Genomic DNA, 24,920 nt, shown 5'->3' with positions numbered 1-24,920 from the left:
ACATATGCATATCCTAAGTTAAGATTAGTCCGCATTGTCTAACCCTAGTATGTAGTCCTAGTTTAATCCAAATACCTGGTATTGTTTCACCTAAGACCTTGTAATAGCAAGCCGCAATTTTCAGCAAGAGAAAAATGTACGTCTCGTTCGCTAGCTAGTAGAGCTGGAAATAAAATCGATGACAAAATCAATTTAATCGAAAAAGTTATACATTTTATGTATCCGATATTATTTCCAGTTTCGATTTCAATCGATTTACTCATCGAAAAAAAATCAAAATCGAGTAATTTCCAGCTCTTGTTGACCGCGTGAAAATGTAAAAATAAAATATGCTTTCAAAGATCAAGCAAGAGCGTTAATACAAGGTCTTGGTTTTACCCCTCACCAAACTGACTACTCATACAACTAACCCTATCAGGAACACCATAGAAGGAGCTGTAGATTTGAAATGATTGATAATGCTACCGAAAAGTATGCTATAAAACATTACATTATATTATTGCATACTTTTTTGCAACTATTTCAATTAAATTCAAATCCAAAGCGATTTCTGTAAGTGCTCTCCTTATACATAAGTATATCCTTGTATCCTAGTGCTATTAACCCATTAAGCTTTAACCCGCTTTAGGTGATGATTTGCTTGAATCGAATTTAGTTAGTTACTAAGACTAGTATGGATAATTATTTTTGCTAAAGCTTTCTGAAGAACCCTTAACGCCAGTTAAGATTGAAACCGTTCCAGCAAGGTTTTTTTTTTACCAAAAGCCAGACTTTCAAATAAAAGCCAACAACATATGGTGGTAATCTTTATGTGTCTTTATTGTGACTATCTAGCCGTAGAACTTGCAGAGGCCCCACTTGCAGTTCCTCATGGCATTCGAGGCGGGGCGACACCAGTTGTTCTTCCAGGTGCAGTAAACAATCACCGGTGGTGCAACGGTGGTGGAGTTGGTTGCAGGTGCCTCTGTAGTGGTGTTTGTCTGTGATACCACGTAGATAACGCGTTTTACCTTGAATCCATACGCAGCCGCCTGGAAGAGGACGAGAGCTGCCAGAGCGCAGAGCACAAAATGGTGTTTCATTGCGGGGATTTAACTGGTTTGTATCAACCACGAAGCAGGTAATAGCATAAATGTCTTGGGGTTCGTCGGTATTTAAATGATTTCTCCGCCGGTTAAGTTTCATGAAGTTTGTTAACAAATATGTTGGCTCAACAGCTGCTGCCAAGGCCAAGACAAATGGTTTTCATCTAGTTCTTGGCTTACCCCAATATAAAGCAGATTGCCAAGGTCCACCCTTGACTTTGGCTAGAATGTTTGATATTTATACATATTTATGTGCATATCGTAACAGATGGCACAAATATGTACATATATATACAATATATATATTATTTTTATTTATTAGCAACCTTTGTTGCAGAACAACATGTTCTTAAGTACTTTTGCCTAGCAAAATAGAGTACCCATTATTTAATAAGTTAACTAAACGGATTTATTTCTGAAAAATAAAAGTAAATCTTTAAAACTTGAATATAATACAAATTTATCATTAAGAAAAGTTATCTACAAAAATTAAAGGCCTGAATAATTATAACAAATTGATTGACTTAGGAAACTGTATAAATACAATAAATTAAGAAAGGTGCGTACTTTAGGGCGTGTTAAGGCCGTTAAAGTAAGGGGAATTCCAACTAAAAGGGATTATTTATAAAAAATAATATTGCTTATCAATCTTTTGGACATAGCTTTTCCGGAAATGCTTTCAGTTTTAGTGTTGCAAAACCCAACCTGTCACTAAATTCTGCAGTCGTTTGACAGCACTGCATAAACGATAAAAGTTGGCGTCGCATTTTCCACTGCGTAGTTTCAGCTCGACTCTCTTAATTTATATTACTTGTCATTATTAAAAACCAAGTGACACCATGCGCTTTTTGGAAAATATTAACAGTAATGTTGGGGGCAAACGCCTCAGCACCACCCTTAAGGCGCAGCCACAAGCCCAACTGCCGCTCAACGATCTGCGAAAGAACCTGCAGGAGCGCAGAGATCTCGAGACCTACGTGCGCCAGCTAATTACCACTTCGGACGTGCGTCCCGTGATGGACACGTTGTCGCGTGCGTCGGAGCAGGGACCGGCCACTGTCACCGGCTGGTATACGGTGAACATGACCAAATGCGCCGGCCTGCCGGATTCTGCCATTTACATGGCGCTGAACTGGGTCATGGTCCCGCTGCAGGTCGACATCTTCGACTTCAGGCGTAGCGGACCGGCGGACAACAACGACTGCGCCCAATTTATGCTGGACAGCTCCCTATCCGCGAACAGACTCAAGCGCCTCAGCGACAAGGTAATGACCATGTACACCTGTCAGCCGTTGGAGGTGCACGTGAAACCCGGTCTTCCCATAATTGGCGCTGCAGTCCCCGCCGAATTTGAGAGCGCATTGGGAGCGGCCCTGCGTGGACGCTACAAGGCTTCCTCCCGCACCCTGGATCTATCGCGATTCCACGCAGATCCTCACCTTTCTGAGCACTTTTGTCCACTTCACGTTGTAAAGCTCCTAGAGGGAACTTTGAAGGTGGCGCATCGCGACCTCCAGCAGGAAGTGACAGGAATCGTCCTGAGCAACAATTATCTCTGCTCTCTTAAGGCCTTCGCTGTGTTCTCCGCTGAGGACTTCAGCGCTCTGGAGCGCCTCGATATCAGCGCCAACAAGATCAACGATTTAGCTGAGCTAAAGCATCTCAGCAAGCTTCCGATCAAGACGCTGTTGCTGAGCGGCAACGAGGTAGCCAAGCTGGAACTTGATGACATTCGGGCGATCCTGCCGCAGCTGAAGGAAATACACGGCTGCCTGCAGTCAAAGCCCAAAGCTCTCCGGCTGAATAATCAGCCAAAGTTCCAGCAGTTGCAAGGCGGCGGATCCGGCTCCCTTGGCCTGGAATTCGCTCAACGGTTTGCCGTGTCCTACTACGGCAGCTTCGACGATCCCGCCCAGCGCCACCAGCTCACCAATTTCTACGACACTCAGGCTCTGTTCTCGCTGAGCGTTCCGAAGCAGCTGGGCCGTGTGGGCGTCTATAGCCTGTACAACCGCAACCATCAGACCCTCCAGTCTTCGTTCGCGCGCAACGGCAAACTACAGGTTGGCAGCTTGGCTCTGACCCAGGCCTTGGGACGTTTTCCCCAAATGCTGACGAACATCCAGAAGGCCAGCGTGGACGTACTGATTTTTACCAACCGCCTGCGCATCCTGGCGCTGACGGGTTTCTTCAAGGAGCAGACCTCCCGGGGCTGGGAGCAGCGACGATTTCAGCGTACCTTTGTGCTGCATCGGGCCGAGGGCCATGCTGGCTGGCTAATAACCAACGATATGCTGAGCGTAATTTCTCCCCACTTGGATCAAGAGGTTCCCATTGCGCCGCTTACTATGGCCATAAAACAAGAAATGATTGATTCCAGCTCAGTCATTGACATCTTGGAGGTGAAAAAGAAGTCAACTTCTGCACCTAAGGTCTTGCCAAAGCTTATAATGGATCCCAACTCTGTCATTGAGATCTCGGATAGTGAAAGCGAAACGGAGTCGACATCTATTATTGATCCTTTAGAGCAGACTGTTGAAGAGCTGAGCCTTTCCATGCCCAAGATGGAACTCTTATCCGAAGCTGATGACGAGGAAATGCCGCCACTGATAACCGTGCCGCCAATGGTGGTAACACCGCAACTGGTGTCCACCGCCACACATTATGATGAATTTTTAGATCTGGAACTCGACTCGCCGCTGATGGCCGATGATGGTCTGGTTATTGATGAGGATGTGCTCCTTGAGATATAATAAAATATTTTGAAATTAGACTTGTGTAAAAAGTCAGAAGATCATCTTACACGCAAAGAAACCACCTGAAAATTGTAAGTAACATTCGGGATTAACATTATTCTTAATACAAATGATTGTATTATTATAATCTTGCAGCACCAAAAGGGAGCTGGAAGGAAACCCTGATTCTTTGGCGTCTACATGAATTGAAATCTTTATTTTATATGCATTATTATCAATTACTTACTTTGACATTGTAAAACATGTAACAACAAACGTTCTAATAAAAAAATAAATTTAAGAAGACTAAATACCATCAGCATAAAGAGATTCTTTGAGGTGAGGCCTTCCGATTCCCAAAATGCATCCATTGCAGTCGCCTCTCTGTGAGCACCTCGCTGTTATGCTGATGTTGGCAGAGCAACATTATCATCATCATCATCATCATCGATGATCGAACGTTTTTGGCAAGGGATCGGTTGTCGCCACACTCGGCCAGCCAGTTGTCTGCTAGCCGTCGTGGCGCGTGCATCATCTAATCTTGCAGAGAGCAAATACCAAGAGGAGCAAGCCGAGAGTCCCCTGAAGAGGATCGCACTGGTTTTCATTGTGGCAACGTGAGGACAAACGGAAGACGCTGTGGAGCTGCAAAGAGAGAAGGCGCTCGAATTCTTCCGAGTCCTGACCTTCGTGCTGCTATTCCTGATCATCTCCCTGTATCTGTATCGCTTCGCCTTCTAGGAGTCGCGTGAAGCTAGCTTGGCTTAGCTTCGGGACTGGGTGAGAGGATCCTCAGATTGTGTAACCATTGTCGCCTGATGTGAGGGAAACTGTGATTTTAATTTCATTTTCTTTTTTTTTTATTTTCGATCTCGATTTGTCGTCGGATTCCGCTCGCCGACGTTCTCTGTTTTTCTCTGGGTACGTGGACCTTGACGTGGTTGGCGCGTTGAGGGTCTAATTAAAGCCGCAGCGAGGATGCCCAAATTACCAGCGGTTGGCATTGACCTTGGTACCACGTACTCGTGTGTCGGCGTCTTTCAGCATGGCAAGGTGGAGATCATCGCCAACGATCAGGGCAACCGCACCACGCCCAGCTATGTGGCGTTCACGGAGTCAGAGCGTCTCATAGGTGATGCGGCCAAGAATCAGGTGGCCATGAATCCCAACAATACGATCTTCGGTGAGTCGTCGTCCCTGTCCCCCAGTCCCTCATGGATCTCGGCCATGCAGTGATCCGATTTAATTACTGGCAAACATTTTCATGAATGAACTGTGCCCGCACATTTTGTTTATTACTCGCACATCTCGCATCTTTGGTTATTTTAAGAAAATTCTCACTCGCTGGCGCCAAAATGTGCAGTCTGCTCCTCCTCGTACATCTCATTTTTCGAGAGATGGTATGGTATCCTCCTCCCACACCCGACCCCCTACTGCGCCCGATCCCACCCCATTTGGCCTACTGACACGTCCACTTGTTGTGTCAGTTCTTTCGCCTCCCGGGGTGAGGTTGATGAGGCATCTTCTTCTCCTCCTTCTGCTTGGCCACCAAGCTCTCTTGGCTGTCGCGTTTATTGGCATCATTTGTGTCGGCCAAATAAATGAGAATAAGTCTCCTCAGTGCAAAGTTGTTTTCGTGACAAGAAAAACGTTCGGTTTTGCATAAATACTTTTTACGTTGGCTGCGTGGAGGAATGTCGCAGGTTTCTCGCGTCAATGTCTTTGATTTCGGAAAAACAAAGCTAATAATGAAAGGCAGCGAAGATCGAAATAGTAATAAATATAACTAAATACCTTGGCAGAAGACAAAAAGGCTTAGAGTATGAGGTAAACATAAATATAATTTCATAAAACAGCTCGTAGACACTATTTTACCCTTAGTTTTCTTATATTTATTTTTATTTGATATAATAAATAATAATGTTTTAAATTAAATTTAAATATATGTATTTAGAGGATAAAAAAGGTAGAGGAAGTAACCCTAGGTAGCCTGTTCTGGTTTAATTTTCTTATGATCCTATACTTACAAGTGTTTTCCTGAACAGACCTATTTTTCTTCTTAACTTTATAGTTTTAAAATATTAAACTTTATTGAAAATTTCCATGAAATTTAAAATATAAAAAAACTATAGATATTTCTCTTATATAGAAAGATCTCTTAAGTAACCTCTTCTCCCATCATTTGTGTAAAAAATGCTCAGACATTCCCCTGCCTTCTCCCGAAAGATTTGCTGAGCAGATCTAATGCGAGTCTTCTTTCTTTCTATTTTTGTACTTTCATTTCAGGGTCAGGGTCCGCTTAGAAGTCCGGCTAGATTAGCCTAGACTGTGACCTAGACCTGCACCCAGACACATAAACAAAGCCAACACAAGTCCAAACACCAAATACCAAACTACCAATTACCAGACCCTAAATGTTAGCCAATAAAGCGAATCTGTTGTCCAAGTGCTCCTTAAAGTGGTTTCTTTTTGTTGGATTCTGATCGAGTGACTTCTGACTTGCAGATGCCAAGCGGCTGATTGGCCGCCGCTTCGATGACGCCACCGTGCAGGCGGACATGAAGCACTGGCCCTTCGAGGTGATCTCCGAGAACGGCAAGCCAAGGATCCGCGTGGAGTACAAGGGCGAGCGGAAGAGCTTCTATCCGGAGGAGGTGTCCTCGATGGTGCTGACGAAGATGCGCGAGACGGCCGAGGCGTATTTGGGTGGATCGGTAACGGATGCGGTGGTCACTGTGCCCGCCTATTTCAACGACTCTCAGCGCCAGGCCACCAAGGATGCGGGTGCCATCGCCGGCCTGAACGTGCTCCGGATCATCAACGAGCCGACGGCGGCGGCCATTGCCTATGGCTTGGACAAGCAGGGTACCAGCGAGCGGAATGTCCTGATCTTCGACCTGGGCGGCGGCACCTTTGATGTGTCCGTGCTGACGATCGAGGATGGGATATTCGAGGTGAAGGCCACTGCCGGGGACACTCATCTCGGTGGCGAGGACTTTGACAACCGGCTGGTGAATCACTTCGTGCAGGAGTTCCAGCGCAAGCACAAGCGCGATCTTGGCCAGAATAAGCGGGCTCTGAGGCGCCTGCGCACCGCCTGCGAGCGGGCCAAGCGAACGCTGTCCTCCTCCACCCAGGCCAGCATCGAGATCGACTCCCTGTACGAGGGCGTTGACTTCTACACCGCGGTGACACGTGCCCGCTTCGAAGAGCTAAACGGAGACCTCTTCCGGGGCACCATGGAGCCGGTGGCCAAGGCGCTGCGCGACGCCAAGATGGACAAGGGTCAGATCCATGACATTGTCCTTGTTGGCGGCTCCACGAGGATACCCAAGGTGCAGCGCTTGTTGCAGGACTTCTTTAACGGCAAGGAGCTGAACAAGTCCATCAATCCCGATGAGGCGGTGGCCTACGGAGCCGCCGTCCAGGCGGCCATCCTGCATGGCGACAAGTCGGAGGCTGTGCAGGATCTGCTTCTGCTTGATGTAACACCGCTCTCCTTGGGCATTGAAACTGCTGGCGGAGTGATGACCACGCTGATCAAGCGGAACACCACCATACCCACGAAGCAGACGCAGATCTTCACCACGTACGCGGACAACCAGCCGGGCGTACTAATCCAGGTGTTCGAGGGCGAGAGGGCTATGACCAGGGATAACAACAATCTCGGCAAGTTCGAGCTCTCAGCCATTCCGCCGGCTCCGAGAGGAGTGCCCCAGGTGGAGGTCACTTTCGATATCGATGCCAACGGAATACTCAATGTGACCGCCTTGGAAAAGTCAACGGGCAAGGAGAACCGCATCACCATCACCAACGACAAGGGTCGCCTGAGCAAGGAGGACATCGAGCGAATGGTCAATGATGCGGAGGCGTACCGACAGGCGGACGAGGAGCAGCGGGACCGGATTAATGCCAAGAATCAGCTGGAGTCCTACTGCTTCCAGCTGCGCTCCACTCTCGATGACGAGCAATTGCGCTCCCGCATCAGTGACACGGATCGGGGAACCATACAGCAGCACTGCAACGAGACCATTGCCTGGTTGGATGCCAATCAGCTGGCCGAGCGGCAGGAGTTCGAGCACAAGCAGCAGGAGCTGGAGCGCATCTGCAGTCCCATCATCACGCGGCTGTATCAGGGCGCCGGCATGCCAACGTCTCCTCCTTCAACTGGTGGTTCTAATCCGGGGCCAACTGGTGGCTCTGGCCCCACCATCGAGGAGGTGGATTAATATCCTGTTTCGGCTCACATCTACGAGTGATGAATTGAAAATTGTTTGTTAGTTTGGCCCTGAAAATTCAAAATATCTTTTATAGAGTTTTAGGTATCTATTTTCAAACCTTTTCATGCAAATAAATCCTACTTGTTTGAGGTTTTTTGGGGGATATTTTTCAAGTTCAGGATGGGAATGGTGGCTAACTTTGAGTCTTAGAGCTCTCTAAGGTAATTTTAAGGTCTTCACAGAGAATTTGTGAACTTTAAATCAAGAAATGTTCCTTATAAACTAAACCCATTCACAAACAATTAAAATTCCAGAATACCATTTGTTGAAAACACAAAATTGCATTTATTTCTATATATAGTATATAGTATATATATATGTACTCCCGAACACTTCAACCAACACTGAACTCCAGATATGTGTGTCTACTCATCGTATGTATAGCATAGTTAAGAGCAAATATACGCATTTATCCATGCACATAGATGCTTTTTAGGTGTGTTTATGTAACGATCTTTAGATAGCTGCTTCGAGAACGGATCTATATAGATAGGATACGATAAATCATGGAACCAAACGATGTAGATAGATAGAGAACATCAACTACGGTCAACAACAACCTTGGTATCAAATATTAAATGATAATATTACCATCTCGAGTAAGTTTAGTAATGTACATTTGATCTACACATATTCGATTATTGTATTCACTTGAAACGCCTCTTGTAGAAAAATTCGTAAATCGTAAACTAAAATTGACCTTGCTCCTCCGTCCAGCGTTCAGTGAGAATCCTGTTCCTATTCCTATTTCTATACCTATTCCTACAAAGAACCGGCATCACTGGCCTCCTCCTATTACGCTATTAACGCTTTTGATTTGTTATTATTTATTTTCGTGGCGATGACTTAACATAATTATTGATTTAGCTAGAACCATCTGGCGTATTTATTCCGATACAGTGTTCCATCGCGAGTACTTACTGCTTGTATAAACCGATTTTGTATAAATTCATCTTGCGTATTTTGTATCAGTACTATCTCCACTAACGATAAACACTAGACTAAGGTTTAAACTAATCAATTCATGGTTTATCTCTACATATAAGTACATTTAAGTGAAAAGCCAAGTGGCGTTGCCAATACTCTAGCCGGGGGCATCCATTCGATTTTCGCTTGTATAACTTCTACAAAAATTGTATGACAATATACACACACGTATAAAATGTTGGTTTCTTATTCATTTTCGATTTCGATTAGCTAGCTCTCTACGTAGGTATATGATATACACAAAGGCTGTCTAATTTGAGAACTCACTTAGCCTAGACTTAGCCTAGCTCTGGGGTTACTTACTATGTTACACATAATCTAAGCTGTCGCGACTACAACACGTTTGACGTTCAATTTGAATTCAATTAAATCAACTCCACTCAGATTGCGACTGCGACTGCGACTACGACGCAAATTAGACGAGAAATCTTTGATTACTTACGAGCTAAGTACAACGCAACGACTAACTTTAGAGGGCCTCAGTCGAGGAGCTGCAGGGTCCGTGGTATCCGTTAGCACTGCCAGGAGATGACTGCGAGGCAGCTGCCCGCAACACGGCCCCCATTCCTGAGGCTCCTGTTCCAGCTCCTGGTACGGCTCCTGATCCAACTCCTCCTCCTGCTCCGGTTAACTGAGGCTGTATCAGCTGCTTAAAGGTTGTTTCCAGTCTGGGTGGATACTGTGGGTGAAATAATTAAATTAGTTAAAAAATAAATTAAATATATACATATATATTCCATAAGAAAATTGACTTTCGAAGCCCGTTTCTGCTATTAGTAAATTTCTAGACTTTAATTTTTGTAAGACAAAATAGATTAAATTCCCAAAAACCTCGCTTTCAGTTCTTTTTTAATTTAAAACATTTACATCAAGTTTCTTTAAAAAATATTGAATAAAATTTCCCAAAAAATGGCTCTCAGCTTCCTTTTTCACTTTAAACCCGAGTCTGCAAATGTCCATTACATTTCTGAGAAAATATAGATTAAATTCCCAACGAAATCTTTCTTTCAGCTCTTGTAAAAAATATTTATAAATAGAACCCACCTCCTGATTCTCATCCAGCGACGGCAGCAGCTCGTCCAGCGAATTGGGCGTTAGTGGACTGGGCGTCGGCATGGTGACCCGGCTGAGGGCGCCATGCTGGAGCAGAGCCTCACCGATGACAATCTGCGGCTTGTTCTGGGTGAGATGAGCCTGCTGCTGCAGCCGGGCCAGACGCAGCTTCATCTCCTGCCGGATCTCCTTCTGCTGCACTTCCTTCTCAAAGCGCATCATGCTGTAGCTGCGCACCGAGGAACTAGTGCTGTGCACCGACGCTAGACTTGGTCTTCGAGAACCTGTGGATGAGACCAAAACATACGGGACAGGTGTCACACAGGTGAATCAAGCTGGAGGACAAATGTGCGGATGGGGTTGCTGTATCAAAACTGAGTGAGTATATCGGAAGCGTTTTCGTTGGGAGAATCGGCGTGGGAGAGAAAGATAGTAAGTTATATATGAAAGATATATATAATAAATATATATATAGAAAAAGAGAGAGACAGAGAGATGCATAGCCACAGCATAAGTTCATTCCAAAGCGTTTGGAAAGCAAGCTAAGCGAGTGCGAGCAGCAGTGCTCCCAAGCAGCCAAATCATTCGCAGAATATTAAAAGTTGTTTTGTATTTTAAGAGAAAATCACGCGGACTGCCTAATAATTTCTCTAAAAGAAAAACAAGTATAGCTTATCAAGTATTTTGTAACTTTTCATATGGGTTTTTCCTTTTGAAAATTTTACTATAAGACTATATACAAATTAGCAGCAATTACTGACCCTTTTTTAAGTTATGCAAATAATTTAAAGGCAAATAAAAAGTTTTATTTTGACCTCCTTGTTTGAGTCTTGAATTAAGTCAATTAAATGTCTATGCAAAGTTTTAAATAAATCAATATTTACATTTAAGAATGGAACTTTTCTCCTTTTTTAAATGTTTTCATTTTATTTAGTAAGCTAACTTATAATGAAAGTCATAAATATATTAATCTCATAAACTATACCACCAAGAGTAGTTCTTAAATATTTATCAAGTCGAATATACCTTCAAGCTATCAATAGTTATCACAGATTTATCATACGCTCATCACTCATACGCCATGTGGTACCGGCCTGTAACCCCTTCTTTCTAGTCTTTCAAGGACTTTCGTACCAGTTTACAGGATAAGAACGAAGATAAACACGAGTGTTTCCTACATAACAAAGTTTGATTGTTTCAAGATGCAGCAGTAGCAGCAGCAGGCATCTTAAGTTCGGAAATTCAAGGCGCTCGCGAAGAAGAAAAGTTTAGGATGAAGAAGTAGTAGTAGTGGTAGAAGTAGAAGAAGCGTAGGACATTCACATATAAAGTTGCAGGGTTAACATATATATATATAGAATATATTATATAGAAGGAAATTTTCATATCGTTTATCGATTGTGTGTGTTAGTGTTTCTGTGTTTGGGAACTCAACCGAATAAGTTCAGGCAAAGGTCAGCCGGAAGGTTGAGAGTGGCGTGGCGAATCCTGACAGCAGACAAGTGTCCTTTTTTCTGCTGTCAGGCTGCATGCAATTGCAATTAGGTTTCTGTGTGTGTGTGTGTGTGTGTGTGTGTGTTTGTGTGAGGGGAGTGTGTTCTTTGTGTTACTAATTGGTTTGTAGTTTTCTTAATTTGCATTAGCTAGAATATTGTGTTCAGTTATATGCTTTAAATATTATTATAATTATTATTATTAGTTCGTGTATGTGGAAGAAGTTGGGGAAGATTTTCTATGAACATAGTCACCGCCATATTGCTTCAATATCATCTTGTCGAAATTTGTATTTTTATTATATTCCTCAGAAGCTCTGGTTTCAATTCAATCCTTAATTTAATCGGTTTTATTTATGAATCTTAGGCATTTCGGTATTGTCGTCTGTGGAGTTGCTTACAAAATATTCTCGATATATTTTATCTTTGGCTAAAAGTGCGCGTGTGTGGGTGTTTTGCCAAAAACAATATAAAAAATAAGATGAGTAACGCCATACAAACTCGAATTTTTGAGGCGTTACACATATTATTTGTTATATAGTCTTTGATGTCGCTGTGTCTGTGGTGGTGTATGTGTTTATTTATTTTTTTGGCAACGATAGGGAAAGTAAAATAATGTATTTGGTAACACATCTTTGTATGTGGAAACAGAGGGGGAGCTTGATAGGCACACTTAACATCGATCATCAAGTTCAACGCAAAATTAGTTTGGTTTCTCATCTAAACAGAGACAGAGTTTTAAATTCAATTTAAAAACACTAATTAATACAAGCAGGGGAAGGGGAATGGGGATAATAACCAACGCCAATAATGTACACAAATTAAATTTTAAAGTTAGTTTAAAGTTTACGTGAATGCAAATGACAGACAATGGACCCAATTTAGCGAGAGTTGTTTCATGGCTTTAATACATTTTCTGGTAATTAATTATGCGGTGAAGATTCTTTGATAAAAAAAAAGCATTATTTCCCTTTTGTTATATATTTAGTTAGTTTCCTGGACATGTAACGCAGAAAAATGGGAATGTAAATTATGAGCAAGTTTTTCTGCAATTAATTCTCTGGAAAATACTGATAAAACTTTTACATTAATTAACAAACAAACATTCTGTAAAAGGGGGAATATTAATGCCAATTGTATTTCACTGCTATGAATTCTTATTAGGAAAAGTGAAATGTTTTTCATTCGAGTTGTAATAACAAAAGTTAGCTTTTTAAATGTTTTATTAGCCTTTTCAATTTTCTCATTTGCTGAAAGACAGGAAAAATAACTAGATATTCTATATTAAATGTAAAAATATATTTTTAAATTAAACAAAACCAAAAAGACCCTAATTTCAAGACATTTTGAATGTTTTAATGTTGGGTTCTACCAACTTGATATACATTTATCACCGAATTAACAAGATCTCGACCTTAAGAATGGTCAAAGGACGAAATAAACCAGGTGGACTGGCCTTCAAAGTATCTCTAACAGGGGGAGACAGGATGAATGCAACAATGGAACAGATACGAGTAGCAAATAATGAGGTTTGTTTCTGGTGTGAGTGGTGGTGCAAGCTGTTCCTGGACGAATGATTCACATGAGGATGGCTTTGAGGAATGAGGAAATGCTCCCGACCGGATGCGGATGGAAATGCGAATGCGGATGCGCCGTGACTGATGTTTGATGTTTGATTTACCGCAAATCGGGGCGTTTCACTCGCCGGCGTGGGCAGTGCGCCAATTTGCAGGTGATGCAGCTCGGCGCCAGTGGCATATCCGCCGCTGGAGTCGACGCCATTGGTGTCGGCATCGCCGTAACCACCAATTGCATTGACATAACCGTAGCCGTAGCCATAGCCATGGCCATGGGCGCCACCCGGATCGCTGTCGTTATGATGAGGGACTGTGCTGTGAGGATCTATGCTATGCGGACCGCACTCTTCGTCCTCCTCATCATCCTCATGGCTCCTACAATTATCAATGCCATTCATGCCCAACAACGCTCTAAATCTATCCTGATTCCTCGATCTCGCCGGCGACAGCTCGAAGCTGAGCAGATGCCGCTGGTGGTTCAGTTGCTTCTGCAGCTGGCGGTTCATCGAGAGCGTGCTCTCGCAGCTGCGGCACCCACTCCCGCCGCCACCGCCAGCTCCACTGCCACTGCCATTTTCATCGAGATCGTCCCGCGAATGCTGGCTGCATCCCGCTCCGGATGTGTGACGCGACGAGGCGCGAGAATTCTGTTTGGACACCGCCGCTATGTGACACGATATGAGCAATATGGCGGCCGATCTAGCCGCACCTGTACGAGACGTCGACACCAGGATGCCCTTTGAGCCAGAGCCAGAGCCGCCAGCTGCTCCCCCACCACCGCCTCCGCCTCCAGCTCCTCCTCCCCCGCCGCCGGCATTGCCACCGCCAGTTCCTCCACCCATTGAGGCGCGTCGGTGGCCATAGGAGCCAATGGATCCCGTCGATCGAATGCTGGAACGCGAGGATGGACGCGCCGAATGAACGGTCAGCGGTATCCCTGAAATCAGGTGAATAAATAATGAGAACGTGGATAAATGACTATATATTTAAATTATATAAATAAATATTAAAAAATTTGTGCAATTAGGTATTTAAATAACACACAAGAAAACCATATTAATTTATACCTGTTAAAAAGGGGCATATATCCAATATCTCACCTGTATCGCTGGAGTAGAGAATGGGCGGCGGAATGCTGGCATCCCCATAATTTCGATGCCGCGGATACTTTGTTTTGCTGAACAGATGCAGCACCATGCAGATGAGCCCGGCCAGCACGGCAATGCCCGTGGAGACGCCCAGCAGCGTGGGCAGATCCGAGCTCAGTTCGCTGAGATCTGTCACATATTATTTATTAATTTCTCATCTCCCTTAAGAGCGAATGGAGGCACTCACCTGGCGTGCAGAAGACCCGACGCGTGGGCTTCACATAGCTGACCGAGTGGAAGCCGCTGGCACACTGGCACATCGCGTTATGCCGCACCTGAACACAGAGGGAGTTCTCGTCGTTGTAGATGCACGTCTCATCGTAGAAACACTGATCGCCCAGTTTTTTAGCTGTAAAGGGGGCGAGTATTAGTATTTAATTTAATTAACTAATTTATTTATCAGATACTTACGTTTGGCGCAACCCTTAATCAGTCCGAGCTGCACGGGATAGTTGCGTTCACAGGTGCAGGTCTGCGTCTCCTTGTCGCAGGACACGTGCAGCAGCTTGACGTCACACCTCAGCTCGTTGCACGGTGCCCCGATATACTTTCCCTTTGCTGAAATGAGGCAAGTGAGAGATTTTGGATTAATATTTAATTAACATCCTATGTACTTTAACTAATTTAATTTTTTAAATAGTATAATAAAAACAGAGTTCTTGAAAAGATAAATAATTTCAAACATTTTTAAAAGGTTTAACTAGAAATTTTCCTAAAGCGGAAGTGCAATTCAACTAAATCCCAGCCATGAAAAAATCACAGTACAAATACTACATTCAATCGTAGCTTCTGTATGTATCGTGTACATACATATATAAAATCTTGTCTTTTGTACAAATATTAAAACCAATTCCATTAAAATCCAATATTATCTGGCAGCACATGCGGGCTTTTTGGCTGCCACGTAATACTATAAGCAACCCACTCCGTGTGCCATGCCCTATTTGGTAATTCCCGCATCATGGCCAAAATAAAATGGATGAAACCATGAATCATACCGCACCAGGCTCCGGACAGAAGCCAAGTGCAGCAGCAGCGGCATGTACAGCTGCGGCGGATGTGCCAGTGTGCCAGGTGGACAGTGGATGCCAAAAATGAAAGTTAAATACAGCAGCAGCCAGTGGATGTTGTGCAATTTATGGCTTTCATGGTCTCTGGGGAACTCGCTTCTGGGACCAAAGGTCAATAATGCAAACTAACGAACTGAAGTCCTGGCCCAGAGAGAGAGAGAGAGCTCTTTCCCAGCAAAAATATCCATTTATTTGTGTTTGCTTTCGGCCACAAATATTCATTTTGTAAATAGAATTATTAAGTGGAGCAGCCAGATAAGTTTCCGTTGGGCAAAAACTCCGAAATAAAATGGAGAATATTTAAACTTGAAAACTGTTCGTAAAGAGAAACTTTAAACATGCTTCTACTTTCTACTTTTAAATTGTTTCTGTTACCTGACTTATTATTAAGCAAGGCCTCCAGGTCGTCGACGTCGTCCGGATAACTGCCGTCGTAGTCATCGTCAGGCACATTGGCGGCATCACGTTTTCGCGGTTGCTTCTCGAGCGGATTGGCCCCCTGTGCCCCGACTGCTGTTGCTGGTGTTGATGGTCTGTCCAAGGCTATTCCTGAGGAGAGATTCACTGCGATCGCGACGGCAGAGGGGTCCGAGGACGAGGCCAAAACGGAGCCGGATACGGAGGCGTGAAGCAGCAGAAGGCAGCCGTAGAGCAGCATGGCCTGGCCCAGCTGCATGGCCATTAAGTGATGTTGCTGCTGCTGTTGTTGTTGCTGTTGCGGTTGCTGTTGCAGTTGCAGGGCCATCAGCTGCAGTCGCCGCAGTAGACGGGGCAGCGTTAACTTCGCCATTTTGTCATTTTCGCGCCGGCTGCAGGGCTTCTCAACAAATTCGCGATTGTTTGTCAACTTTCGCCATTTGGCCGAGAGAGAAGTTTCCGCTGTCGCTCGCAGTTGAGGGTTTCAGTTACAGTTTTGTGTGTTTTAGTTTCCAAGTTCCGAGTTTTTGTTTTACTTTTGCTTTTGTTTTTGATTCATTGATTGTTGTTGTTGTTGTTGTTGCGACAAATTGGCCGAGCCCTGGTGCACATTACGTATACGTCATGGCACACATTACGTATACGTCGCCGGACACCCGACGCCCTTGCTGGTGGCAATGTTTAGCCTTCTTATCCCGCTGCCTGCCGCTGTCGAGTGGCAAACTTGAGAGCTGCCTGCCCGGCATGATAATTTTATATAATTTCCCCGCGCTGCCACGGAACGCTTGCCGTTGCTGCGGTCAACAGCGTCGTCGTTATCATCATCATCATCATCATCATCTTATTCGAGTGACCCACTAATGTGTGTTGCATGTGGTGCAGCTCTGCCGCTCCACTCCCTTGCTCCCGCCTAGCTGTTAGTGGGCATTAATTCCATGCAAGGCGGCGAGGATTTATGGCACGAACTTTTCAAATCTGGGTTGGTTTCTCTTGGTTGCTCTTCCCGCTCGTTAGCCCCAAGCTGAAATCGCACGGAACGAAAAAGGTCAAGCATATACACAATAGAGCTTGTACTAAAATATACTAAAATGGCCATAAATAATTTGAGCAATGCGTGCCATCGCTTCAAATAATCGCTTGCATTAAATGTTTGCTTATTATTTGTGTGTTGTGAATGTAGAGCAATTCTAAATGGTGGCAAATAATTATAAAATAATAAAGAACACCTTGATCTAAATAATCGAAATAACGATATATGAAACTAAGTTTATTAAAGGATTTAGGAAAGTTTAAATATTTTCCCTTATTTAGCATACTTTTAGACACTATTCCCATTGATTTCAAGTCTAGAACAACTCTTAATGTCACCTCTGATAACAACATATTAAAGCTATCTTACTCAGAGTGTTGAGTAAACATTAATTCTTTCGTTAGATATTGCCTCCATAAAATCTAAAATAAATTAATAACGTAGAAAGGCCATAAACAGCTGGCACTAAGTAAACTAACGAAACATTTGACTCTATACATTTCCATACATTTATTTATTTTGCATTCAAAAACATTGACTTTGGATTTGGGCAAAAGAAAATAAACCAAATGGCGGGCGTCTATAAAAACAAGCGATTTCAGGCACTCATCGCTTAGATCACAAACTTCACTGACGGCGAAAATGAAGCTTCTACTGGTATTCACATTGGCTGTACTCATTGCCCACGTTGCCGTGGCACAAGACCCTGATTATGGTCAATATGATGAAGCTGAGGGTGGAGACGATACCGATGTCGATTCTGGAAGCGGTTCATCTGATGACAACGATTCGGGTAACGAAGGCTCCGCAACTGATGTAGAGGACAACGGTGGCGATGCCGGTGATGATACCGGTGATGATACCGAAGACTCCAATGGGGACGATACCGCTGCTGCTCCTGCTCCTGCTCCGGTTAAGAAGAACAACAACAACACAAAGAAGGGCAAACGGAATGGAGCCCGTAAGAACAGCAACAACAACAAGAGGGGCACCAACGCAGCGGCCAAACGCCGTGCGGCCAAGAAAAGGGCGGCCAAGAAGCAGTCGACACCTGTTGCGGCCAGTAAGCGTACTGCCGCCAATAAACGCCGTCGTTCTGGCTAATTAAGTTCAATCAGAACTACTTAAAAGTAATGTTCAAAAAATTATGTGTAATTAAAATTTGCTCATTAAAAACTGTCTTTGTTTATTGTATTTAAGAAGTTGTATTTTTATTAATTGATTTTTACTGTCTTTATTTGCTTTGGGTATATATAGCGAGCGGAATGTCTGCTAAGAAGATTGTTTGGGGTATAAGTATGTTGTTACTTAAGAGATTATCAGTTGAAATACCTGAGCACAGGTAACAAGGAGAATATTCCAATATATGAAAAACCATATAAAAATATAAATAAATTATAATTAAATAAATAAAAATCTTGAACAATTTTAAACTAAGCTATGAATTTAAGAATTTTTGTAATAGGATCTTTAGCATCTCTACCTTTTTTTACCATACAAAATCTTTAAAAACTATTGCCCTAAGCATGAATATACATATAGTTTCTATAGCTTGAAATTATTTCTGTTTAAGTCAGTTTTGTACATTATATTTTCTCTCTAACTTTAATTAATATTCATAAAAACAAAAAACTCCTTCAAGTCCCTCAAAAAATGTACACAAAACTAGAAGCAACACAGGTGTTTTTGTCTGCAAACAATGAAATTATATAATTGAAAAGCAAATATCTATCTAGATAAATATTGTAGAAAGCTTTATATGTGGCCATTATTTTTTGACTGACAAGAGAAAAACTATAAATACTCAAGTGTTCAAGTCTTTTCACCTCAGAAGTGTATTTAACGACTTTTCTACCGGTTCGCTGAAGGCAAATAAAATGAAACTGTTGCTGGTTTTATCTATATCCCTCCTGCTAGTTGCTTACGTGGCGGGAGCAGCTGACGATGAGGAAGATTACTATGATGAAGACAATTATGATGATTTATATGATGATTATGAGGATGAACCCAGCAGCACCACTGAAAGTAATGATGTAACTTCTACAACGACCACCCAAAGTAGTGCTTCGGATCCTCCTGCAACGCCTCAGGCGGCTCCTTCAGCCACTCCTCCTGCGACTTCTGGAAATGACAACAGCGATTCTGGCTCTAACTCGGATGAGTATGAATATGATGACGAAAATGACTCTTTAAGTGGAGACTACGATGAGGGTTCTGTAGACTCCGTCGATTATAATTCCGGTGAAGATGACAGTGAATCCAGCGAGCCGGCCAGCAACTCTCCACCCAAGGCGGCAAATGCTGGCAAGAAGAACGCGGCCCGTCGTCGACGCAGGCGCACCACTGTAGCCCCAAAACGAAGAGCAACCAATGCTGCCAACAAGCGCAAGGCTGCTGCTAACACGCCCACTAAGAAGAATACACCCGCAGCCGCCAAGAAGCAGACACCTGCGGCGGCTAAGAAGCAGACACCTGCGGCGGCTAAGAAGCAAACTCCTGCTGCTGTTAAGAAGGCACCTGCGGCTGCCCAGAAACGGACCAACGCTGCCGTTAACAACCGCAAGCGTTCAGGTTAATTTAAAATTAAAAATTTTAACCTTCTTAAACCAGAAATATCGAAATATTTAGTAAAAGCACAAAAGCAATATAATTTCGAACGTTAGCTACTCGAGGTTGTGGGCTAAAACAGTTTCTTTACTTATTTTCTAATTACAAATCTGACAGCAAAGCTGAGTAAATACAGTTGGTAAGCTGAAGAGCTTTTGAAAAAAATAAATAAAACGTGTATCTTTACTGAAAAAATATGTGCCAAAGATGGATTAAAATGGAACCAAACAAAAGTTGGAATAATTCTAAATTTTAAGCGTTTTGCTGCATAGTTTAAGGGGCTTAAATACCTTTCAATGCATTTAGCCTTTTGTTTTTCTACTTAGTTGAAAGAACCAATGGCATCTATAAATAGTAATTACGTCCCCATACTCTCTACTCGTGCACATAAATGCACAGAGACACTTAATTACTGATGCGCACAGGCGACGGCGCTGGCGATGGCGATGGCGACAATTGTTTAATGGCGAAAGGATAACAAAGCGGGGAGGCGCCGACAGCGTCATCGGCAGCTGCCACAATAGGGCCATTGTTTTCGGTTTCAAAGCCGACGACATCCTGGTGGCAGAGTGGCATCGCCAACTGAAATCCCGTGTATCCAGTGCACTGCGGCGCACACGAAAGCCACTCCGCATCCAAGTGTTTGTATGCCCGAGAGAGATATCAGACCGTCAAAGAGTGCCCCACACACCCACCCAACAGATCTAACAAGCCAGGGGCTAACCCTTGAGGAAGATTTTTAGGGGGTAAACGCAAGCTAAAATAGTTGATATCAATGCTCACTTTTTTAAGAACCTTTTTAGGTATTAAAAAGTAACCCTTTTGGATACCAAAAAACCCCTTTTTTTAACCCTTGAGACGCCACTGGATTCACATACGGCAATCGCTGTAGCAGCTTACTGAGCCAAGTGCGGCAACAATCTGAATCATCGTTTTAGTTTTCCCTTTTCCAACCCACATCACAAGGATTTGCCCAGGAAAAGGGTATACGATGGGCTTGCGGCTTCCGCACTAAAAATATATATGCATCTATACAGAGATTTATACTAGGAAATGACCGAAAACTTAAACAAACCTAAAATCATCAACAGAAAAGATAACCGAAAGGGTAAGTTACGCTTAAGGATAAATATACCAATGCAATTATTTATTAGCAAACTAAATTTTAGGCCAAATTAAATATATTTAATAAAAGGAACCCATACAACTTTCCCGATTTTCCTAATTCTTAATAATTTCCTCAACTAATCTAGTTTCTTTTAATTCTTTCTACAGGGTATATATCTTTCGTACCCATATTATATTCCTCTTGGCAGCATCTACAATTGCAGATGATGGCTGCCTCTCCGACATAGAAGCTATAGGTGGCAGCGTGGGAGGATATGGGCTGCTGTAATATCTGCTCCTGATGCCTTAAGAGGAAAATGTGATAATGCGCGCTAAACAATGAACAATGCAGAAATGGCATAAAAATAGCCAGAAGTGGAATATGAAGTGGGCGGCGGAGGCAAAGGGAATAATAATGGAAGATGTGTTTGGCTTCGAGGATGATAACGCCCACAATGATGGCGGTTGGTCGGTGGTGTTGGTCTTGTTAGCACTTACGATGATGTTGATGATGATGAAGGCAAATGCCAGATATATGCAGATTGGAGGTGTGGCTGCTGACGTTGATGGGCACGCTTACCCAGATTGTAGATTGTAGATACTGCTTTTGACATTTACATGTTTGCATTGAGCATTTTTAAGTGGCCCAGAAATGTGTGAAATCTGGATAGCACGTGTCGACAAAAGCTTTTTAAAACAATGTACAGATTAAATCCCAAGAAATAGTTGTTACTGTTTGCAAGGTCGTTACAGAGAAATATACATTATTTCTAAAAGTTTATATAAGTTTATGACAGCTTTAGTCAGCTTAAATAACAAAGAGTGGACTTCAAGTGCAGAACTCTGATTTGGCCAATGAGGCGTATGATTGATTTTCTAAGAAGTATGCAAAATCAATCATACGCCATGTTGGACATATATGTTTTCTGTTTAAATAATTTAGAGCTAAAAGGAGACCCAAGTCAAAATATTATATTTAATTGATTTTCTGGTGAAAGCCCTTATCTGGATCATCTTAATTCATCCATAATTCCCATCTTCAACAATATCCAAATACCATCCATCAAAATTGTTTGTGAGCTATTGCTCACTTCTTGATTACCATCTTAAACGCCCAACAAAGACATAAAACTTCCTCCTTGTAGATATATAATTTGAAAAACAATTTGCATTTCCTTGAGGGCAATTTATTTGCCATTCCTTGGCAAGGTGGAAGAGAGAAACTAAAAGTTTCCGCACTCGATGAATGCATTTTCTCGTTTTCCTAACAAGGCATTTAGTTGGCAAAACAAAAATACGTGCACATATTTCTAAACCGACTAAACTGGCGCTCCTGGGCAAAGTGTTTATGTAATTACAAACACGTTTAAAAGTAGCGACCGAAAAGGGTTGGAAGGGAAAAAGTGAGCGAGTAAATAGCAAAGAGCAGAGCAATTTATGTAAGTGCGAGATATTTTTATGTCTCGGCGAACCATTAAAATGTGCATAATGCAATTTCGCCCAGCACTTTGCATATAAATTTCCACCGGTTGAGGCAAAAAAGGGAAATAGCGGAAATGCAAGTCCAATAACAAGCGTCGAGCACGGCGAGGCGGTGAAAAGGATACGAGGGGATGGGCTTTGGTTTAGTGGACAATATTTACACAGAGAAAAAAATAGGAAGTGAGGCATACAAATATAAATTGGATACAAAATTCTGTTATAAATTAATTGACATTTTCACCATGAACATAAATCTCCTTAAATAAATATAAAATATTAAGATATTAATCAGAGGATTTTGTTAAAATGTATAATATACTCCGAATTCCCCCAATTTTATAACCGCAATTCTTTTCCTAGTGCACACCCTTGCAACGGCGATGTGAATGAACGCACGCCTGTGTGGGTGAATGGGGCGAAGGCTGGAGCTTGGGAGCGAAAGGGAGACGGGCTGTTACTGTAACGGTAACGGAAGCAACGAACGCAACATCATCCTGCATTCTGCATCACCGCCACTCGGCTCTCTCGGTCGGTCGGACACTCTCATACTCCCCCACCTTCCTAACGCTCCTAGCTCACTCTCACTCTCTCTCTCTCTCTTTTGCTAGAGCCGCGCGCCTGCCCCCAGAGAGTGCTGTGTTGATTCTAGCGGTACATAAGACTTTGCGGAATATGCAATTGTATGCGTGCTCGTGTGTGAGTGGACTCCTACTTTTAGGCACTGATAAAGGCAAATTTACATACGCCGAAATACCCCACTGCACCTGCTCCTGCCCCTCCCCATGCCCGACCCAACAACTGGGTTTCGGCCACGACTTTTGGCTTCTTATGTGTCGCCGATGCCGTTTAAAATGTAGGTTACACACAGCAACGCGCAGACACAAACACAAATCACGTTCACATACACACACACACACACACCACAGGCACAGGACACACGGGGCCCACATGCACGTGCATACGTGCAATATATTTTAGCACTTTCCGTTTTCCCTTCGGAGTATGTGTCGCCGTCGTCGTCCTGCACTAAGGTAATAAAAGTTTTACAATTTCGGCTACATATATATAAAAATTTATAGTATATAAGTATGTAATATATAGTAGGTGTTTTGCTTTTGTCTTTCGCTTTCGGTCTCCAAGTCAGCTGGACAGAGTGCCGACGAGTTTGCTTCCGTTCCCAGAAAATCAAAGTTGCCGCTGTCCGTGGCCCATAAAAGTATGTTATAAAATATAAACTATGCGTGGTCGGCTTACAGGAGGAAAATTCTGATAACTTTGGCATTTTTCCTAGGGGATTTTTCAGATTTTAGTCATATAAATTCGATTTCAAGTGAAATACTAAAACAAATTAAAATTTTTCTAGCTTTTATTTTTGTTTTATGGCAACGTTTTATATATATTTCGATTAACAATTTCTTTATATATGGGTTTGACCTTCATAAAACCTTAACTTTTATAGATGAAGCCGTCCTTACCAAGAATTAAGCCAGTTAGGTTTTGGCCATAAAGATCTAATTTCACAGTCGAATTTTAAAACAATCTTATTTTAAATATTTATTTGAATGCAACCAAATCACATTATTTTTGATGGATTAGTTGTTGTTGGACACCAAAAAATAAGTAAAATATCAAAACTGTTGACCAATATTAGTTTATTTGGGATAGAAGTTAGAATGAATGTATTATCAAAAAACAATTAACAAAATAGGCAAATTTATATTTTCATAAAATTACAATATCAAATTAGCTTTTAGTTTTTATTTTAGATTACTATTACACTTAAAAAAATATATATATTTTTATTTTAAAATAAAATTGACAGAAAATGTATTAAAAACGTGTCAAAATTGGCATCGTTTATTATAAACCTAGCATAAAATATTACCCTATTCTACAGCATCAAAGTATACTTTTATTTGATAAATACATTTTATTTTGTTTCACATAAACCCTTACAAAAACCAATTAAAATATTTGCTCGTTACCCAATTATTGTACCTTTTGGATTTATTTCAAGTGTCATTTCTGTTTCATTTTAATTCCCAATTAGGCCCACAAAGGCATTCAAGGCTTTTTGCATCCTGGTCTGTGCGCTACTCGAGCTCCTTGTACTTTTTCACATACATAATTTAAATTGTTTTTGTTGACTTTTTGATGACGGTATGTGTTTGTGTGTGTGTTTGTATGAGCGAGAGTGTGTTGCAGCATAGAGAAAACGTAACACAACTGTGACAAGGGCAGGAAATGCTTCGAAGTGGCCATAATACAGATTCGTACATATGTATCTATTGTATGTACATTCAGCTATGTATATAGTATAGAGTGTCTATGTGAAGATGTACACATGTTTGTCTACGAGCTCTTGTTTTTGATGGCAAAAACAACCATTTTCGTGGCCAATCAGCGATAAATCAAACTTTGATTTGATTTTCAGCCACGTTTTTACCTTTTTCAGTGCCAATTACCGGGGTGGCATTGTATTCTCCTTCGCCTGCAAATTAAAAACTTTCACATAATTCGCCAAACTTTTCGCTTTAATCATTTAACTTTTGCCAATTTTGGGGCAGGCGAAACTTTCCGCACACACACACACACACAGACACTCAGGCATAGATCCGCGCGGAGTGATTCGATTAAATTTTTAATGCAATTTTAATTGCCACTCTGCTGCGCGCACTTGTACGGGTTGAAGCACCTTAATCCACGTCCTACACATTCCCAGTTATCATCACTGGGGTTCTTGTGTCTAGAGGTGTCTAGTTCACGTTGGAAAAAAAGCCTCGCGACTTCCCGGACTGCCGACCGTGCGAACTGCGAACTAAACGGAACTGGACTGGACTAAACTCAGC

The 24,920-nt window shown here is 42.5% G+C and overlaps 6 protein-coding genes across 8 annotated transcripts; 4 read left to right on the top strand and 2 right to left on the bottom strand.

Annotated features, from left to right (window-relative positions):
• Window positions 1–801: 801 nt before the first annotated feature.
• LOC108075224 (uncharacterized) lies at window positions 802–1,123 on the bottom strand. The gene has a single exon (XM_017167569.3). It carries the CDS (start codon window positions 1,080–1,082, stop codon window positions 831–833), a length of 252 nt encoding a protein of 83 aa, XP_017023058.1. The 5' UTR covers window positions 1,083–1,123; the 3' UTR covers window positions 802–830.
• A 729-nt stretch (window positions 1,124–1,852) lies between these two features.
• On the top strand, window positions 1,853–4,131 carry LOC108074981 (Nuclear export factor 3). The gene is made up of 2 exons (XM_041775484.2): window positions 1,853–3,912; window positions 3,977–4,131. The coding sequence occupies exon 1, from the start codon at window positions 1,925–1,927 to the stop codon at window positions 3,836–3,838; it is 1,914 nt and encodes a 637-aa protein (XP_041631418.1). The 5' UTR covers window positions 1,853–1,924; the 3' UTR covers window positions 3,839–3,912; window positions 3,977–4,131.
• Window positions 4,132–4,340: 209 nt separating this feature from the next.
• On the top strand, window positions 4,341–8,194 carry Hsc70-1 (Heat shock protein 70 cognate 1). Of its 2 annotated transcripts, none has more exons than XM_017167571.3 (3): window positions 4,341–4,600; window positions 4,788–5,003; window positions 6,326–8,194. In XM_017167571.3, exons 2-3 carry the CDS (start codon window positions 4,799–4,801, stop codon window positions 8,047–8,049), a joined length of 1,929 nt encoding a protein of 642 aa, XP_017023060.1. In that variant the 5' UTR covers window positions 4,341–4,600; window positions 4,788–4,798; the 3' UTR covers window positions 8,050–8,194. The 2 variants fall into 2 exon arrangements, with proteins under 2 accessions (XP_017023060.1, XP_017023059.1); XM_017167570.3 differs by having other exon boundaries at window positions 4,775–5,003.
• A 179-nt stretch (window positions 8,195–8,373) lies between these two features.
• On the bottom strand, window positions 8,374–24,890 carry LOC108075109 (uncharacterized). 2 transcript variants are annotated; one of them, XM_017167392.3, is made up of 8 exons: window positions 24,518–24,890; window positions 15,804–16,866; window positions 14,770–14,916; window positions 14,546–14,707; window positions 14,311–14,487; window positions 13,920–14,147; window positions 10,132–10,424; window positions 8,374–9,766 (listed from the first exon to the last, which is right to left on the bottom strand). In XM_017167392.3, the coding sequence occupies exons 2-8, from the start codon at window positions 16,216–16,218 to the stop codon at window positions 9,557–9,559; spliced, it is 1,632 nt and encodes a 543-aa protein (XP_017022881.1). In that variant the 5' UTR covers window positions 16,219–16,866; window positions 24,518–24,890; the 3' UTR covers window positions 8,374–9,556. The 2 variants fall into 2 exon arrangements, with proteins under 2 accessions (XP_017022881.1, XP_017022880.1); XM_017167391.3 differs by lacking the exon at window positions 8,374–9,766 and having other exon boundaries at window positions 10,286–10,424; window positions 13,315–14,147.
• LOC108074982 (variant surface antigen B) lies at window positions 17,499–17,979 on the top strand. Its single transcript, XM_017167215.2, has one exon. The coding sequence runs from the start codon at window positions 17,518–17,520 to the stop codon at window positions 17,977–17,979; it is 462 nt and encodes a 153-aa protein (XP_017022704.1). The 5' UTR covers window positions 17,499–17,517.
• LOC108074984 (pre-intermoult gene 1 protein-like) lies at window positions 18,753–20,878 on the top strand. Its single transcript, XM_041775288.1, has 2 exons — window positions 18,753–19,446; window positions 20,799–20,878. The coding sequence occupies exons 1-2, from the start codon at window positions 18,753–18,755 to the stop codon at window positions 20,876–20,878; spliced, it is 774 nt and encodes a 257-aa protein (XP_041631222.1).
• Window positions 24,891–24,920: the final 30 nt, after the last annotated feature.

Source organism: Drosophila kikkawai, chromosome 3L, assembly GCF_030179895.1.
Source record: "Drosophila kikkawai strain 14028-0561.14 chromosome 3L, DkikHiC1v2, whole genome shotgun sequence".
NCBI lineage: Eukaryota > Metazoa > Arthropoda > Insecta > Diptera > Drosophilidae > Drosophila > Drosophila kikkawai.
The sequence above is the reverse complement of the archived record's forward strand: the minus strand, read 5'-3'. Positions and strand labels throughout refer to the sequence as shown.

What these genes read in the sequence shown, in the direction of transcription:
- LOC108075224 (XM_017167569.3), bottom strand. Translation starts at nt 1,082, where the DNA reads ATGAAACACCATTTTGTGCTCTGCGCTCTGGCAGCTCTCGTCCTCTTC.
- LOC108074981 (XM_041775484.2), top strand. Translation starts at nt 1,925, where the DNA reads ATGCGCTTTTTGGAAAATATTAACAGTAATGTTGGGGGCAAACGCCTC.
- Hsc70-1 (XM_017167571.3), top strand. Translation starts at nt 4,799, where the DNA reads ATGCCCAAATTACCAGCGGTTGGCATTGACCTTGGTACCACGTACTCG. An exon ending in TCCCAACAATACGATCTTCG is followed by an intron (nt 5,004 to 6,325) that starts GTGAGTCGTCGT and finishes TCTGACTTGCAG; the next exon opens with ATGCCAAGCGGCTGATTGGC.
- LOC108075109 (XM_017167391.3), bottom strand. Translation starts at nt 16,218, where the DNA reads ATGGCGAAGTTAACGCTGCCCCGTCTACTGCGGCGACTGCAGCTGATG. An exon ending in CTTGCTTAATAATAAGTCAG is followed by an intron (nt 14,917 to 15,803) that starts GTAACAGAAACA and finishes GCCTCATTTCAG; the next exon opens with CAAAGGGAAAGTATATCGGG. An exon ending in GTGAAACGCCCCGATTTGCG is followed by an intron (nt 10,425 to 13,314) that starts GTAAATCAAACA and finishes TCTCATCCACAG; the next exon opens with GTTCTCGAAGACCAAGTCTA.
- LOC108074982 (XM_017167215.2), top strand. Translation starts at nt 17,518, where the DNA reads ATGAAGCTTCTACTGGTATTCACATTGGCTGTACTCATTGCCCACGTT.
- LOC108074984 (XM_041775288.1), top strand. Translation starts at nt 18,753, where the DNA reads ATGAAACTGTTGCTGGTTTTATCTATATCCCTCCTGCTAGTTGCTTAC. An exon ending in TAACAACCGCAAGCGTTCAG is followed by an intron (nt 19,447 to 20,798) that starts GTTAATTTAAAA and finishes TCCTCTTGGCAG; the next exon opens with CATCTACAATTGCAGATGAT.